General features: G+C 45.5%; 2 protein-coding genes across 4 annotated transcripts in view; both read right to left on the reverse strand.

Moving 5' to 3' along the window:
* The window catches only part of TAF3 (TATA-box binding protein associated factor 3), a 117,780-nt gene extending 112,294 nt beyond the window's left edge, over positions 1–5,486 (reverse strand). Inside the window, exon 1 of the mRNA XM_062020187.1 lies at positions 5,211–5,486. Coding sequence (XP_061876171.1) covers positions 5,211–5,376 — 166 coding nt within the window. The 5' untranslated portion in view covers positions 5,377–5,486. The remainder of the gene's footprint in view (positions 1–5,210) is intronic.
* A 4,122-nt stretch (positions 5,487–9,608) lies between these two features.
* ATP5F1C (ATP synthase F1 subunit gamma) lies at positions 9,609–17,709 on the reverse strand. Of its 3 annotated transcripts, XM_062020199.1 has the most exons (10): positions 17,616–17,709; positions 16,831–16,865; positions 15,482–15,613; positions 14,662–14,866; positions 14,095–14,238; positions 13,647–13,711; positions 13,013–13,168; positions 11,206–11,302; positions 10,295–10,332; positions 9,609–9,747 (listed from the first exon to the last, which is right to left on the reverse strand). In XM_062020199.1, exons 1-9 carry the CDS (start codon positions 17,657–17,659, stop codon positions 10,326–10,328), a joined length of 885 nt encoding a protein of 294 aa, XP_061876183.1. In that variant the 5' UTR covers positions 17,660–17,709; the 3' UTR covers positions 9,609–9,747; positions 10,295–10,325. The 3 variants fall into 3 exon arrangements, with proteins under 3 accessions (XP_061876183.1, XP_061876189.1, XP_061876197.1); XM_062020205.1 differs by lacking the exon at positions 10,295–10,332; XM_062020213.1 differs by lacking the exons at positions 9,609–9,747; positions 10,295–10,332 and having other exon boundaries at positions 11,202–11,302.
* Between the last annotated feature and the right edge of the window lie 39 nt (positions 17,710–17,748).

Genomic DNA, 17,748 nt, shown 5'->3' on the forward strand with positions numbered 1-17,748 from the left:
AATTTAAACAGTAAAATTGATTAAAACCAAAAATCGCAGCATAGCCAAGCATATGCCCAACACTGGGAATCAAGGAAAGAGTACTGCAAAACCTACTTCTAAATCAAACACCTCAAAGTTAATTAGCTTAAGTTTACTACACTGCTAGTTTTAGCAGCAGATAATATAATTTTGTCCTGCTGAAATAGACCCAGGTGCCCTCAGTGATTAAAGTACCTTCAATTTGGTTGGTCTTTAAAGCAATGCAGTAGAAAAAATAGGCTTTTGAGGGCATAAACCACAATTGCCCTCCTCAGCCCACCCATTAATTGCACCAACCCACATAAATATACTGGAAACTGAACTCTCTTACTGGATGTGCTAAGTTAAGAGGTAAAACATGAAATATCTTGCATTTCTATAACCAACCCTCCCACTGCCAAGCTGCATTAGCTACATTTGAAGCAAGTGAAGCTGATAGTCTTCACTGGACAGTTAGTTCACCACTATAAAACCCCAGCACACACAAGGAAATCCAGAGCAGTTAACCCAAAGCACCAGCTGTGCCACCATCTCTATAGAACCACGTGAAATGTGAGTGCAAAATGAAGTGCCACATAACAGAACTTTTCACCTCTGCTCAAAACAAACAAGAACAACAAGGAAAATGTAGAACTCTGCTCTCAAAAAGCACACAATGTCAGTTTGTTTTGTAGTTCAGTACCTTAACTGCATGCTCCAACACTGTTCTTCAAATATTTCACTGAAATTTTAGGATCAAAACATGGGTGAGATGTACAGCATATTGAACAGGCTTCCTCTTACAAGCTCTTCACAAAATAGCATAATATGCTGCACTTGAACAGGAAAATCCTTATTTTCTCCCCTGTTAAGTTCCCTCTCAAATCCACCCCCAGCACAGTATTCAGAAGCATTTCACGGCATCAAACATATCCCAAGTCTGCTTTGCAAATCCTTTTGCCTTCTTGTTGCAGCCACAGAAGCTCCCATCAACTACAGCTACTGCAAATGCAAAGAAACAACAGCAGAAAAGTAATGAAAATCTTGAATGTAGCTCTCCAAATGGGATCTAACAGCTGGAACAAATATCTAACACAGCTGGGAAAGCCATCGTTTTCTTTTGAAACTGAGAAAAAAAAAAAGTGAACAGCAATGACATGCTTTTCATAGCAATATCACACTGTCTCAATTACGTCAGAGTAAATCCATTCAGTTTAGAATACAAAGATTATGTCCCTCCAGCTGACAACCCTGCTAACTCAAACCCCACTGGTTTGACTGTGAGATAACGTGCTGACAATAAAGATGCTACAATTGGAATTTAATTAATTCTGCTTATGCAAAAACCACAGAAAAATTTAACTCATTCATCCAGAGCTTGGTTTGTACAGTTAAGTTAAAAGGAAACAATTCTGGAAAAGCAGAGATGTCAGCTGAGCATTAAGATGTCTTTTTAGAAACCTTTTAAGAGAGGTAATACAAAAAAAATACTGTATCACTGGCCTGAAAACAGCATATTCCCCTTCTCCATCAAAAATAAAGAGGAAAAACACTGTGATACTTCCTTCTCCATTTGGGGGCGGGAGGGGGGAAGAAGTCCTTTCCCCATTATCAGTAAGCATACCCAAAGCAAGCAAGGGATCCCTCAGTTATATGCCACTTCCAATTCCTCAAGCACCAAAAGGAAAAAGTTGATTTTCCACCACCTGTGTATTTTCCTCCCAGTCTTACAAATGCTGCAGTACCTGTGGCAGAGGCAGCAGAGCTCACAGGGCAATGCTGCTCAACAACTTCTCTTGTACAAGCACTGAACCACTTACAAAAGCATATTTTCCAATATTTGTACCAATCGTACCAAAGGACAGCTCTGACTAAGTCTAGGTTGGCTCCTTTTTCACCCCCTAACTCTGTTCTATCAAACTCTTTATGGATCATTTCTATTTGGATTGAGACACAGAGTTCACAGGTGCAGCAGCTGCACTTCTGCTGCTGAGAGATACAGGTTAATACTGCACAGTCCCACTTCCAGGCTAACTATGCACAGCTTCACATCTAACTTTGGGGAAAATGGGGAAAGAACTGCACAAGGAAACCTAGTCAACATAGAACTGAAATCCAAAGAGTTTGCAGTGATATCATTAAGTCTCTCCTGAGCTCAGTTACACTGGCAACACCACACTTGATCTTAATTATTCCTGAAGTGATGAAGCAGAGGCAGGGCCAGGTATTGGGTCCATTCAGCTCATCACTTTGCTATATTGTGGATCACTGCAGCAGTGAAAACTTCTGCTGCAGAGAAGGGACATGACCACAGGCAGTAGCACTTTCAGGCCATGGCCACTTCTCTCCTGACCAAGCCAATCACATGGTGCTTCCTGCCTCATGAGTCTTTGCTCCACACAGTCTTCAAATTCACTCTTGTAGAAGCTGACACCTTCAGCCCTCACAGTTTCTCTGACCTAGAGGCTGCATCCTGGAGGCAACGTGCCTCCAATACTCCTCTTGTCCATGGCTGTGAAACCCTTCAGCTCTCATGACTTGCCCAAGCTTTTTCATGTACACATTTCAGGGCTGCCATCTGTGTTACCTCTCCCGTAACCTTCCACAGTCCCCAGTACATTTCCCACATATTTTGAGGGTAGCCTCAAATCCACCAAAATCACCTTTTCCTTACCCAACACTTCAACCAAGCAATCACAAGCTTAAACCTCTGCTTCCTCTAAACACTTTCTGCACTGCCAGACCCAACCACAGCAACTCTGACCTCTGCCTCAGGGGCTATCTGGGACCTCCCCCTCCACAAGTACACACAGATACCCAGAGTAGTGTCAGCAAACAGCCTCACAACTCCCCAGTACACCAAATGAAGGGGGAATATGTTCTTCTAGGTACATTCCCCTGAATACACTCCCTATATTGAGACCTAGCAGCAATCCTGACAGTCTCCCTCTCTCCACAGACTGAAGCCTCTCCACAAACTCCCTGACTTCCTGAAATCAGTACAATCTTCTTGACACTCCCACAGCCAGCAGAACCCTACCACCCTCTCTTCCCCCCTGTCAGCATTACCGACCCAGCAACCAGCTGCACATCCCACTCTCCCACACTTCCATATGCTACAGGTACCAGCAGGTCACCTGCTCCACTCAGTATCTCCTTGTAGGGATACAGACAACCCCAAGGGACACGCAACTTCATCCTCTGTCACACTCCCAAACTCAACAGTGATACTTGTTGCCCCTTCGTCATCCCATCCACACACACACACTCCCTACGCCTATGTGACCCAACCAGCAGTCCTCACACGGACTTGCAGACTTCTTTCTCTCTTCTCCCACTTGATGTGAACTCATGATTTCTGTGCTCACACCCCAGCACAGCTTTACCCCAAATACAGAGAGGCCCTGGGCATCCTCCCACTCTCCATCACTCCCAGCTTGTTCTCCAAATGCCATCTCAATGGCAGTGCTGGTTAATTCCAGCCCCCCATGTATCCAGCCAAACCTCTCTCTACTGTTGTCCTCATGATAACACTCACACCTCCTGCCACATGTACTAAAATTATCCTCATTCCCACTCCTCCTGTTCTCTATACACATACTCCACACTTCCCACGTGCAGCCCAGTCACTCTCCCACATTCTGCTCACTATGGCTCCATCTACCCTCAAAAAAATCTCTAGTGCCTCCCAGCCTTCACACACTGCAGCCTCACAGCCCCCGTAGACACAATGCCAGTGTGTGTGCCACACTTCACAGAATCATTGCTTTCCCATGGACACACACATCCCCCTACCTCACATACATGGCCCTGGTATATGTCAGACTGCCCACAGACCCCAGCATCTCTGACACCAGTCACCGCAGCTTCACATCATCTCTATACACATACACGTGCATACTCTGCCAGCTGTAAAGCCCCACACTTCCCTTGCACATATGCATCTTCAGCCCTAGAAACCATCACCTCTTATACCCATATACCCAACCCACAGCACTCCAGTACCAGCAACAGCATTTCCAGCCACAGTTCTTTGTCCCCGTGCAGGTGACTTCCTTCTGCCCAGATACACCTTTTGCACCTTATGCACTGCAGTCCATCTCTTCACTCCTTACACACCTCCTGCAGCAGAAGTAACATCTCTCACCTCCCTGGCCCCATACACCCAGACCAAACCTTTCACCTTACAGCTTCAGCATTTCCCCTGAGCCTACATCCTGGGCCCTGAACCTGTAACCTCACCTGCAGTGGGCTTCCACAGCTTCCTCAGGAGGGTACAGACCCAAACTCAGAGATAAGTCAGGACACCACAGCAACATTGTATCTTCTTATGCACATATACCACCCAGTAAAAGAGTTGGTTGCTCCTTCTCCCTCATAGTATCCTTCCCTTCCAGCAGTCCCAGCTCCCCTTCCTGTATACATGCATCATAGTATCCTGCAGGCTGTAGCCAGAGAAAGGGGTATAGCAGCCCATACTCCCCACACTCCAAACCCACTGCCTCAGAACTGCTTCCCCCAATTCCACAGCTCCAGCTCCTCACCCATGTCCACACTCCAGACCTACTGCCCAGCAACTCACCTCTCCTTTGCACTAGTGCCCCTTTGAACCAGCACTGCCCCAGAGCTTCCCCTCATCCTTTAGTCCCTTGCACCACTCCACAGCGCAACTCCCCAGCTTTGATCTTTCCCCAGCTGGACTGGCCCACAGCCCCCATCACTGCCCTGTAGCCTTATCTCCCCCATGCCATCACCTCCCTACCACAGATCACCACAACTGCCCTACACGCCACCTTCCCATGCCACCACAACACTGTCAGAGTCCGTTTTCCTTCATGTATTCACTTTGCATCCAATGCTTCACACACCTCTGCACTGCCCATAGCCTACCTTCCTGCACTGCCCCATTGCTGCTACCTCCACGGTCCTCTCCCTGCAAAACATCCCCCCAGCACTACCCTGCAGCCTCCCATCCCACAGCTGCTCTCCCCATACCTCCACATTGCCACCCCACAGGCTCCCCCTCCCCACAGGTTTCCGTCACAGAGCAGCCAAGGCCGGCAGAGACTTATGGCGGTCACTTGGTCCAAATCCCTGCTCAAGCAAGGCCACTCACAGCCGGCTTCCCAAGACTCAGACGCCCAGGACTACGTCCTCCGCCGCAGCTGCTCTCCCCGCAGTAGTGCCCCCCGAGCCCGGCCCATACTCACAGAGCTCGCAGTAGCGGTGGCAGCCCCGGCCCAGCCCCTGCAGGTACCGCTGAAGCACGTCGGTGAGGAGGTCGCAGGCCGAGACCTGCACCGAATCCCACCCCAGCGCCTGGCAAATCTGCGCCACCGACACCCGCAGCAGCCACCGCGAGTAGGTCTCGCACATGCCGGCTGGGCTCGGCGCGGTGCCGTCCGGGCCCGCCGCCCGCCCTGGGCCGGGAGGGCCGAGGGACACTCACGCACAGCCCGCCGCCGCCGCCATCTTGGCGCCGCGCCTCCCCACCGCCCGCGCTAGGCCGCGCTACTCCAGCGCCGAGCGCATCGAGCGGAGCGGGTCGGATCGCGCCGCGCCTGGTTGCATCGAGCGCTCGGTTATCGGCAGGGCGCGCGGGACCGAGAGGCAGTTGTGGCGGCGCGCGGATCCCCAAAAGTCCCCGAATCGGGGTTTCCTGCAGCAGCGTGAGGAAAAGTGGGTGTCAGGCGGCCTTTTGGAGCTCCGGGGGCCGGTAGGACACGGGCTGGGCTTCCTCACTCCTGCCTCAGGTCCGCGGCGGTCGGGCCGGGACCGTGTCTGTGAGGCGCTGGAGCAGAACTGGGCCGCGTCAGTTAAACGGGCAGCGCTGCCGCGTGGTACCGGAACACTGAACATTCTTGCTCGAAGCAGTTTATCCGAAGCCCTGTTTGATTATTTTAAATGTATTTAGTTTCCTTTTCAGGTGGGTGGAGGAGTGGGGTGTCAGTCGTTGCTGTCACTGGGTCTCCATCCACTGCAGGAACTAACACATCCTCAGGTGCCTCACACCCACCTTGACATTAAAACTTTATTTTTGGGTGAAAGCCTTTAACCACTCTTCATGCAAATGTTGTCAGTTGGTCACTTAAAAAATCATAGAATGGTAGGGGTTGGAAGGGACCTTTAAGAGATCATCTAACCCCCCCTGCCAAAGCAGGTCCACCTAGATCATGTCACACAAGAATCTGGAGAATGCAGTTTTGAGCAGCATCTCTCTACAGCTGTATGGGCTCACCTGCTGTGTGTATTGCCAACACAGCATCAGCAATCTCCAGCACTCCTATGAAAACGGGAAGGATCGGGAAAGGGAATCTGAGAAACAGCAGAGGAAATTTTAGTGTAACAGAATCCTACAGTGAAGAGACTTTCCAAGGACAGGGGAAGGAGTCTGTTGTAAGACACCTCAAAACAAAATTGATTTTATTGCCAGATGACTTGTAGTGGATATTTCTCCCTCACAGCAAACAAAGGCTGATGAATTTGTAACATTTCTCTCCTAATTTCAGTAATTCCTCCAGTGTCAGGGCTAAGAAAGGAGAAGACTTTTGTGAATATCTTCTGCAGCTGCAGCTTTTTGCATAAGGTAGAACCACAAAAAAAGAATAATTTTTAAGAGCAAATATGAGCCAAACAGATAGAAGGTTTTGTGGAGTGTAACCTTGCAAGGTTAGTGTAGGCAGGTAGAAACACCAGCTTTGGGAACAGATGTAACAAAGTTGGGTACAATGAAGAAAAGGTGTTTATGGGGGAACTGTTTATTCAGGAAGAAAACTGACTAGGAAAAGGGTGAAACTATAGTGGCAAAAAAAGGGAAGATCCTGAAAGAACAGTGAGCAGTGTAATGTAGAATGAGGAGGAACAGAGCTGTTCTTCAGTAGTGGTTATGTAGACTCTAATACCACAAACAAGTGCTAAACTATAACTCATTAATTCTGTGTAACTAATCAGAGTGTGAAGGACAGCACTGTAAATAATAGGGATCTATTATTAGAAGTTATTTAGCTCTTTGATTTATTAGACCGTTAGTAGTGTGTTGATTAGTCAATAAACAGCCTTGTCTGTTTTATCAGTCCCATCTCAAGTCTGCAACCTGAGGAAAGGGGAGCTGGACCCACAACCAAGTCCTGCAGCTCATCATTTGTCAGGGCGGGTTGATGTCCTTTCTTCCTTCCCCCCACTCTGTTGAGAAGCTTTGGGCAGTTTGGAACTGACACCACATTTCCTATCTTAGAAATGTCTGCATCTGGGTCACGGTCCCCCTGCCATCAATACAGGCTGAGGGATGAAGAGATTGAGGGCAGCCCTGCCAAGACTTTGAGGTACTGATTGATAGAAGCTCAGCATGACCCAGCAATGGGTGCTCATTGCCGAAAAAGCCAGCCATATCCTGGGCTGCATCAAAAGAAGGGTGACCAGCAGGTCGAGTACACTTTGCTCCTCTAGTCTGCTCTGTACTGCTTCCAGCTCTGGAGTCCTCAGCACAGGAAAGATGTGGACCTGTTAGAGTGGGTCCAGCAAGCCAGAGAAATGATCAGAGGGCTGGAACACCTCTCCTGTTGAAGATGTCCCTGCTCATGGCAGCAGGGTTGGACTAAATGACCTTTAAAGGTGTCTTCCAGTGCAAACCATTCTATGAAGATGAGACTCAAGGACTTGGAAGGAACTTCCCTCTACAGACATGTTACACCTTAGCTACATGAACCTGACCCAGGCTGCATGCAAGGCATACCTTTGCATCTTGAAAGGGGGAAGAAGGGAAGGCTGGAAGTGGAAGGATTTCCTTGCCTCTCTCAGAGGAATTAAAGGACATGTGAGGGGTGAGGAAAGGAACCATGAGATGGATTGAGGACATCAGGAGGATCCCTGATGGACCCTACTGACTTGGCGTACTGTCCCTGCCCAGGGCCCACACAGCAGTTTCCACTTTGCCAACCATTTCAAACAGCCCAGCATTTCCCTGCTCAGCATTACCAATATTACCCTCCCACCCACGGTTATGGCAGTACATGGCTGCCTATCCTGCTGAGCCCACCACTGGCACACTCAATCAAGGTGGTGGCAGCAAGCCAGGCAGCCACAGAATTTCAGATGCTGTGGGAAAGCTTGGCCCCAGGAGCATGAACCTTGGTTCACAGCCCATCAGGGCAGGAATATGGTGGGAACTGCATTAGAAAGGCAGCAGTAGCCTTAAATTATTCCTGAATGGAAATGTAATTTCACATGGAAGAGGCGAGGACGGATAAATTAACTAAGGAAAAGGGCAACATAAATCATCAGGATTACCTCATAAAAATGGAAGCTGTTTAAACAATGGGGTTAGCTCTCAACTTCACCAATCTACTGTCTTTTTGAGGCATGCACTTTCAAAGCAGCACTTCTCACACTTGGAAAAGACAAGAAGATGAAGCATGATTTAAAAGGGGTTCTAAATAAAAATACAATTGCCCTTAGAAGAATTACAGGCTCAAGATTATAACTGAGACTTGCATAGATCAGGGACTTCTACACTATCAGAACATCCAGTGGCTATTTTTAATTCTCACATTTAAATAGTCCCTGAATTCACTCATTCCAACCAGCTGTGCCAGGAATAAATTGTAGTACAAGATGACACAAAGTGTTTTCTAAATCTCTGACAAGTTTGCTCCAAGACAGGCTCCCTCATTTCCCCAGATCCCACCTCAGGTCATGATGGTCCCTTTTTATCTGCATGTATGTAGAAAGGTTTAGGTTGGAAGGAACCTTAAAGATCATCTCATTCCACTTCCTTCCATTAGACCACCTTCCATTAGACAGGTGCACACCTTCCATTAGACCAGGGATGGAGCAGCCACAACCTCTCTGGGCAGCCAATGCCAGTGTCTCACCACCATCATAGGGAAGAATTTCTTCCCAGTATCTTGTCTAAACCTCCCCTCTTTAAGTTTGCAGCCATTTCCCCTTGTCCTGTTCCTACTGACCCATCCAAAAAGCCCCTCTCTAGCTTTCGTATTGGCCCCTTTAGGCACTGGAAAGCTGCTGTTAATGTCTCCTCAGAGCCTTCTGCAGCCTGAACAAGCCCAGCTCTCAGCTTGTCTCCACAGGAGAGGAGCTCCAGCTGCAGGGTTGCATCCACACACCACTTCATTAAGCCAACAATTTGCCTCTAAGGAAACACATTAGCTCAAGCTCAGCACTTGACTGTAGGGTTTCTGGACCAGTTGGTTTAGGTCCCACTTGACCCCAGAGGGTGGCTGCTCATGCCTGTCCCTGTCACACACACAGATCACTGTGAAGCTCTTGGTCACTTCCATTCTCTTCAGACCTCTTTTGCAAACCCTCTTTCCCTTATAGTCTGAGCCCCTCTTGTTTTTTCTGCCAAACTGGCAGCAGCAGCTTCTACTCTTTTCTTTATTACACTTCTCCTATACTTTCATTTTTTTACATGTTTTCCTTCTTCTCATTCCTGTCATGCCCAGAGGTCTGAGAAATGCACTGTCACTGTATTTTATAGCTCATATACACAGACACTGACCATGACATGAACACCGAAATGCCACTTGTCATCAGATCAGTTCCTTTTAGAACAAGCACATCTAGAAACAGTAGTAATACTATATTCAAAGTTATTTGTTTCATGTAGGTGGTTTATTGTAAGAATTTTCAGATTTCTGGGGCTTTTACCGCTTCTTCACAAAACAGAGTAATCTTGTCAACACAGACACAGGCAGGTTAAACCATATGCTCACAAGAGCTCTTCTTCACCTGTAAGGAAAATTGAAGCAAATTAAAACCCGTTTAATTATTTGAGGTCTTGGGATTTTTATTTAAAGCTTTTATCTCCTCCCAATTTCAATCCTTCAGCTCACTGACATTCCTTACCCCTCCCACCCCAAGTCTTTATCAAGCCTATTTTTCTTCGAAGTTTTAACTTCTGAATATGTTTATTTTGCTACAGAAACCTCTTTGGGTACAATGTCTTTTATACAGACATTTTAAAGTCATTGCATAACATAGAGCACTATAAAATAGATTAAAACAGTAATTTCAAACACACCCACTATCCCAGAAGCCACAGAGTTATGTCAAATATGGAAGTGTGCTATCATGGAGATGCTTTGCTTAAAGTTACAGACACTCCAGAACTTTTTGTTCAGACATATTCAAACTAGCAGTGGGCAGTTTCACAGTTGTTTGGGAACAGAAGTTTGTCTGACCAATCTATCGAATTCCAGTTTTCTCCTATGACTTCAAGATGTTGTGTGTTAATTCCTTTTTAAAATACAATCTGGTTTCTATTTCAGAACTTTACCTCTTGGAATCGGCTGAACCGCTTTTTCCGATTAATCCCTGGTTATGGTATTACGAGAAAAAAACAGAACAAGCAGGTTAAGAAGCAACTCATGCACATTCAAGCAATACTATGCACATAGACCACAAATGTATTGTGAGGAGCACAATACAGCACATAACCTCTATATGTAATCTCTATATGTATGTATATAAGGAAGTATCCCAGGAATTTTGGAAACATACAGGATATTGACACATGTATTTGCATCTGAGTACAGCATAAGTTTTTAGCTTTTAGATGTCACACACATTAGCTTCATGCAGTTACAAATTGTGGTCTAAGCCCACACATTTGTAGCCTGCAGCACACAACTTCACAAAACTTCTTTCTTGGGGAAATAAGCAAAATACTGAACTTAAAGTAAGATACACATTCAGTATCAACAGACTCTGGAAATTCTCTCCTTCTTCCAACTCCACCCCCAAACTCTCAGCTTCTGAACGTCACCACAGGCTGATTTATCCAAAAGCTTTTCAGCGACACTAGTTGATCTCCCCCCTCCACAAACCTCCTGGGCTGTTTGAGCAGACAAAGGAGGAAAAGTCCAGGTAGAAGAGAGGAGGGGAGAAATCCACTCCAAAGCCAAAAAGGAGGAAAACCACCACCTGTTCAGGCAATGATGTGTGTTGAGGCTAAAGCTCTATTTTACCAGTTTTTTAACTTCACCTGCCAAAAAAAGGCTGCAAAACTTCACACTTGTTAGTAGAACCACACAAGCTGAAAAACTTGGGAGTCATGCCACGGATTGTCTTCCCTTTGCTCTTAGGACCTATGTGCCCTAATCTCCCTGTTGCCCTGGCTGAAGCAGGACATAGAAGCGCTGCAGGGCTTGGCAACAATTCCTGTTTCATGTCAGTATGAGTACTCACAGAGCAGCAGCACCAGAGATGATCTCAATAAGCTCCTTGGTAATGACGGCTTGACGGGTACGGTTGAATGTCAAGGTCAGTTTGTCAATCATCTCAGCTAGAAAAGATATAAGGTTGGAATTTAAACATATAATAAACGTTTAATTCAAATGCAGATAAAGGCAAGCTGTATGAACAGAACACCGGTCTTGTAAATTCATGCAAATGATTGAGAAGCTCACTCCACTTTTAGTTTTCCTTCCCCCACAGATAACATCACTAGTAGACAATCTAGAAACCTGATAATTTGGCTTAAGGCACAAGAGTTAAACCTGTGAAGAAGAGCTGACAGACCAGTAATGGTATGACACAGCTTATTTTCACATAACACAAGCATGCTTTATTTGCTTGCTAAATTAGATTTCACTTTCAATTAACTACATTGGCGTTTCCTTACAGTCACTGTTGTTCTGGCAAGGGTAGACGGAATGGTTGGAGTTTTTTCTTTCTTCAATTGTTTTTTTATAAAAACACAGAAGGCATCACCTTTTTCTTTCAAGATAAAGCAATCAGCAGGGAGCCACAGCTACAGTTCCAGGTAGTCACAGAATCTTAAGCATTGGAAGGGACCTTGAAAGCTCATCCAGTCCAACCCCCTTGCCAGAGCAGGACCACCTAGAGCAGGTCACACAGTAACTCGTCCAGCTGGAATGTCTCCAGAGGAGACAAAAACCCATCTGGGCAGCCCCTTTCAGTGCTCCATCACCTCAACAGGGAAGAAATTTTTCCTTGTATTTCTCTGGAATCATTTATGTTCCAGCTTATACCCATTGCCCCTTGTCCTATCATTGGCCATCACTGAGCATAGCCTGGCTCCATCTTCCTCACACTCACCTTTCACATATTTGTAAACATTAATGAGGTCACCCCTCAGTCTCCTCCAAGCTAAAGAGCCCCAGCTCCCTCAGCCTTTCATCATAAGGGAGGTGCACCACTCCATCATCTTGGTGCCCCTGTGCTGAAGTCTCTCCAGGAGCTCCCTCTCCTTCTAGAACTATGGGATCCAGAATTGGACACAATATTCCAGATGCGGTCTCACAAGGGCAGAGTAGAGGGGCAGGAGAATTTTTCTTGAACTGCTCATCACATCCCTTCTAATATACCCCAGGATGCCATTGGCCCACGGTCCAACTACACATCATGTTGTCTTCCCTCAGTCACCAGTATCCTTTATGCAATGTCACCTTCTTAGGACTGAGGTCTTATCACCATGCATCATGAAAAGCTATGAGCTGTCTCCCACTAATACCAACTACCCTCAGGTTGGACACCTTCAAAGGAATACTTGGATATTCTCAACTTGCTGATCAATAGATGCTGAAGTATTTAACCATAGTTTCTGTTTCTCCATGTCTAGATTGGCGCAGTACCAATTGCATTGTGCTCATGTGTACGTACAGGTTTATAAAACTTCTGGAAATCCTCAGATCAGTCATATTGGAAGAGTATAAAGAATATTTATCCATTACAAGATTAGTTTAGCATTTCATATTCTTTTGAAAGAATCTGTTATTTTACTTCCAGCTACCTAATCTTGTTTCTCCTATACTTGACTGCAATCCCTCTTTCCAAGGACTAAGTAATGTTCATATGTTCAGAAAAGAATCTCAGTTGAACTGGCTCAAAAAAACAAGACTCAAATTGACATTAAAGAGAGGAACCAGATAATTTCTTATTATTATTTTGGAAACAGAGAATTATGCAAAGGGAGGTCAGTACATTTATGCTAAACTACTAAAGCCCTGGGAAACCCACAGTGTAGACTTACAAGCATTTTTGCTGGCATTGTCCATAGCAGTCATCCTAGCACTCTGCTCACTTGTGGTGGACTCTTTCAGGGAGTAGTACAGAATATTTGCCAATGTAAATTCCTGGTAGTTTCTCAGCACATCAGCATCAATGTCATCATAGATACTCAGGCTTTCTGTAAAACATGAGAGAAAAGATTTAGAGAAATCCAAGCTGTACAACTTTCAGCAAAACAAGTGAAAGACTGCTACTCAATTTTATACTAGTTTAGTCCAATTCTGACCAAGGCCAAATACATGGTTGGTGTATTACAGTTAACCTTTCAATACAATGCTACAGAAACATTCTGGGGTATTTTGGCTGAGTAGTGCAAAGTCACTCACTACCCAGGTCATTCAGTGCTGAAAACACTGGAACTGACAGTTTTGTGTTTGCACAATCCTTGCTTGAGAGAGAATCTCAACCAAAATAAGTATGACCTTTCCTTTTAAGACCAAGGTGCTGTAGCACAGGGAGAAGTCACACTTGGACTGCCAAGACTAAACAAACTGTTAAACTTAAGATACCTGCACCATAGTGAGATGTTTACATACCATAAGAGTAGTTTTTCTGTGATTTATCATTTCACATAACCGGTGAAATTCTCTACTTACCAGAACCAGCAACTGTTTCAAGGGAGAAGATTGGTTTTTCGTCAGTCTTGTAGGAGATGACAGATCTGTAGAAAAAGAGTGTAACAAGCTCTTCAGTTCAACTAACCCTAAACTGAATGCTTAAAATCATACAACGCAGACAACTTCAGACCTTCCAGTTCACGAAGTGCTGTGATAAACCTGATGAAGAGATCTCAAGATCATGCAGATATAGGACGTGCTGTAAATATAACACCACCTACTATACCAGTAAAGACAGAATTCCAACCACAGCTGGCTAAAAAACCCACCCAACAGCTCTTCACATGCAACCCAATACACTCACTCCTCAAGAAATGAAGTCAATGTAATAACTCACAGTCAGTTTTGCTATTATTTCATCAGGTCAATGTGCTCCTTGAAGCTTTCTACCCAGTATTTTTCCAGTGCACCTTCAGTTTAATCTTACCTGAAGCGATTGTAGATGACAGAGCCTTCATCAAACTCATACCCAGAGTTCAACAACTCTGAGGCAATGATTGAAGCATCTCCAAAGCTCGGAGGTCTGCGTCCCACTTCTTTGAATGACAGCAGGAAGTAATTGCCATGTGTCCTGCAGTAATAACAAATCTGTGCTGGAAAAAGTGGATGCTCTCAAGTACAACTATGTGGTAACAAAAGGCACCAAGTCCCAGGAACTTGCTAGTCTTCTGAACCAAACTTTTTTTTGAATTAGGGTCTCGGATAAATGTTGCCTTTCAGTTAAATGACTATGATAGTTCCATGCTAAACACACACCTGTAGCAGTGCTAGCTTTCAGACTTTTAGTCCTAAAATACAACAATGCTGTGCAGTTTTCCAAATGTCCAAATGATCAAAAGGCACCTTAGCATATTTACAGGTCTTGTTCATATATTTTAAGAGAACTTGAATCTAGCATTTCCATGCAATTAAGTGCAATTGCCTGTGAATGTCACCCAGGTTTCCAAGCAGTCTTGAAATTTCTCCCACAGAAATCAAACCCTTCTTTTTTTACCTCTGAAGCAGGCCTCTGATCTTGTCACCTACTCCAACCACCATAACTTCTTTCCCCGCATTCGAGAGGTTGGTAATCTCGTTCTTCAAGGTTTTAGCAATAGATGTATGGATAGCACCACATAGACCTCGATCAGAGGACACACCAATGAGGAGGTGCTTCTTCTTGTCCTCAGGTGCCTTTATTTCTGCTTTCTCATAAAGAGCTAAAAAAAGATAAAGAGATAAGTTATTTAAGGGTGTCAGGAGGCAAATAGGTCATATGAAAATACCTTCAAATTATTTTAACTAAAACTATTTCTAAATGGGCTCCAAATCACAGATTAATGTCGTCTCCCTCACAGGTTTGCATGTGGTCTGGTCAGAGGTGACAAAGAAACAACTCAAAGCCAGCCACGTCTCTGCATCAGGTTCAGTGCCATTCCTCAGTTTAAGTTCACTGTGCAAGTCCACTGCCACAGGAGCACATGCAGCCCAAGAGGTCACAAGGAGGTTTGGCAGTAGCTGTAGATGCCACAGAGACGGGACACAATTCGATGAATGGATAGAAGCAGAAACTCTGAGTTGTGGTGCTTTTATGACTAACAAAACCAACCCCACAAAGTTAAAAAAGTAATCAGAAATCATCATAAATTTCACCTTAGCGCTCTTAAAAATCACTTTCCATTAACTATCTATAAGGAATATTCAAGGTGGCTCAGAGTTGCAGATTCTTTTGAAAATAAACTACCAAAAGGTTAAAAACATCTAGGCATTTTATCACTGCCATGAAAACTTTCCTCTTGTGTTCCCACATCACAGATGCAAGTGTCTTCTCTCACCCAGTGCTCCTGTGCCATAGACTCTGGCAGGCTTCAGCTCCCGCTCTGCTCTTGCGTACTTTGCTGCAGAAACCATCTTCATGGACTTTGTTATTTTCTGAATGTTTTTGATGGATTTCAAGCGCCTGGTAACTACAAGGTTAATAATTGAAGGTCATAGGCTGTACTGGGTGTAATAATGTCAAAAATAAGCCATAACCTGCTAGCAATTGCTATCCTCAATGAAATAAAAACCCCCAAATCAATAAACCTCATAGAAGATATGCCCTTAGTATTCACATCAAGAAAGCAGTAAGAACAGTGCTCTAACCTAAATGCATCTTTACAGTAAGTATGTTTTTTACCCCAGACATAACATTTACTTAATATTTAGCCCAGCATAAGATCTATTTACTATTCTCTTTCATTCTACATGTTTCACAGATTTAACATTTGAGGCATACTGTCATCTTCTCCTAGATGACATCAGGAGGAAAAAACCCAAAAGACTCCAAACTATAAAGCGATAGAAAAAAAAAAGTCCTTCTTTATTTTGGTTGTGGCAAAATGAGACTGATAAAAATGCTGACGCAAAAAGAAAACTAAACAGGTGTTCTGTAGAACTTATGAGGAATGGCTTAAAGAAGCATTACTGAAGGGAAATAATTCCATTATTTTTCTCCCCCTTCAATGCACAGGGAAATACACATAACAGATCATTGAATGGCTTGGGTTGGAAAGGATTTTAAAGCTCATGTTGTTCCAACCCCCCACCGTGGGCAGAGGCACCTTCCACTAGACCAGGTTGCTCAGAGCTCCATCCAACCTGCCCTTGAACACTGCCAGGGATGTGGCAGTCAAAACTTCTTTGGACAACCTGTTCCAGGGCCTCACCACTCTCACAGGGAAGAACTTTTTCCCAATATCTAATCTAAACCTCCCCTCTTTCAGTTTGGAGCAATTACCCCTACATGCCCTTGTAAAAAGTCTCTGTGTAGTCCCCAAGGCTGCTAGAAGATCTCCCAGGAGCCCTCTCTTCTCCAAGTTTATAAAATAATAGAAGAAATTAATTCCTAAAGGTAAGTAAAAATCTAACTTAGCACATATGATATTTTTAAAATACACTTGACTAAAATGATATTCTATTGCAGAAACGACATCTAAATTGTTAGTGCTAAAATCATTTTAAGCAATGCCTTTTCTGAAGGACACTTGTGTGTATTAAATACAACATGCCAGAAGCTCAGATATCCATGTCATGGTGCATCACAAGCAGTGTGTCAAATAAAGGCTAATCAAAATTCTCTTTTAACATATGGTTTTCATGCAACACTTTCCCTCTCTCAAAAGCAAATGCAAGCAATACTTACTGTCTTTCAGAGTTGCCATGTTCCTGACTTGGCCCCTGAAAATGAACGCAGGAGAAATGACTATAGTTCACTAGTTCTCCACCAAACCAGTGCCTGACAAGGGCAGGTCCCTCTCAGAGGGATGGAAATTTAAGAATTGCTGTTTCTTAAAATCTATGTGTAGTAGGGACAAGCCACTCTAAATCGTACCTCGTATCCGGATCTTCCCTCCTTCTCCTTATGATACCGTATGTCATTTAATACATTATCCACTGCCTCAGGTAACGGCACAATGTAAACGAAGGCCAGACAGCGTGGCATCAGAAGGGTACAACTCCCAAAACCCATAACTGGCTTTTAAAGACAATTAAAGCGAAGGCTGGACCGTTTTCTGACAGAAGCAGTGTCTCCTCGCATCGTCTGTCATCCACCAAGCAGTCCTTTTTACTGCCCTTGCCTCGCTCGTTCGCCGCTCCCTGGCTGAGCCCTCGTCTCCCCTTCGCCCCTCACCCAGTCGCGGCCAAGAGCACGAAGCCTCGTCCCCAGCGGCTCCCCGCCGTGCCGAAAGCAGCCGCTTGCCCTCAGCCTCACGGTCACCGCTTCGCCAGCCACACCGGAGCCCACAGCCCCTCAGGGACGGGCCCAGGCGGCAGCCCCGCCATCCCCGGGCGCCGCACAGCTGCGGGAAGCGTCGCCCGCTCAGCGTCCCGGGGCCGGCCCCAGCCGCCCCACCGCTTGCCTCCGCCCCTAGGACGTTTCTCCCCCTCGCCTCAGGCCCCTTCCTGCCCCGCGCCCCAGGCCGTTACCATTGCGGCTGGTAAAGCGCGACGGCCGTCCCCCGGGCGAACATGGCGGCGCCTGCACCAGAGCCCCGCTGAAGGTCAGCGCGCCCACACCGCGCCTGCGCGCAGCCGGGGCTGGCGGCGGCGAGAAGTGCTT

The sequence above is a fragment of the Colius striatus genome, chromosome 1 (genome assembly GCF_028858725.1).
Source record: "Colius striatus isolate bColStr4 chromosome 1, bColStr4.1.hap1, whole genome shotgun sequence".
NCBI lineage: Eukaryota > Metazoa > Chordata > Aves > Coliiformes > Coliidae > Colius > Colius striatus.

Bases quoted from the DNA above. Each gene is read 5' to 3' on its own strand.
- ATP5F1C (XM_062020199.1), bottom strand. From the start codon at position 17,659: ATGTTCGCCCGGGGGACGGCCGTCGCGCTTTACCAGCCGCAATG. The intron at 15,614-16,830 runs GTAAGTATTGCT...TTAACCTTGTAG, and splicing joins CATGGCAACTCTGAAAGACA to TTACCAGGCGCTTGAAATCC. The intron at 14,239-14,661 runs GTAAAAAAAGAA...TTATTACTGCAG, and splicing joins ATCAGAGGCCTGCTTCAGAG to GACACATGGCAATTACTTCC.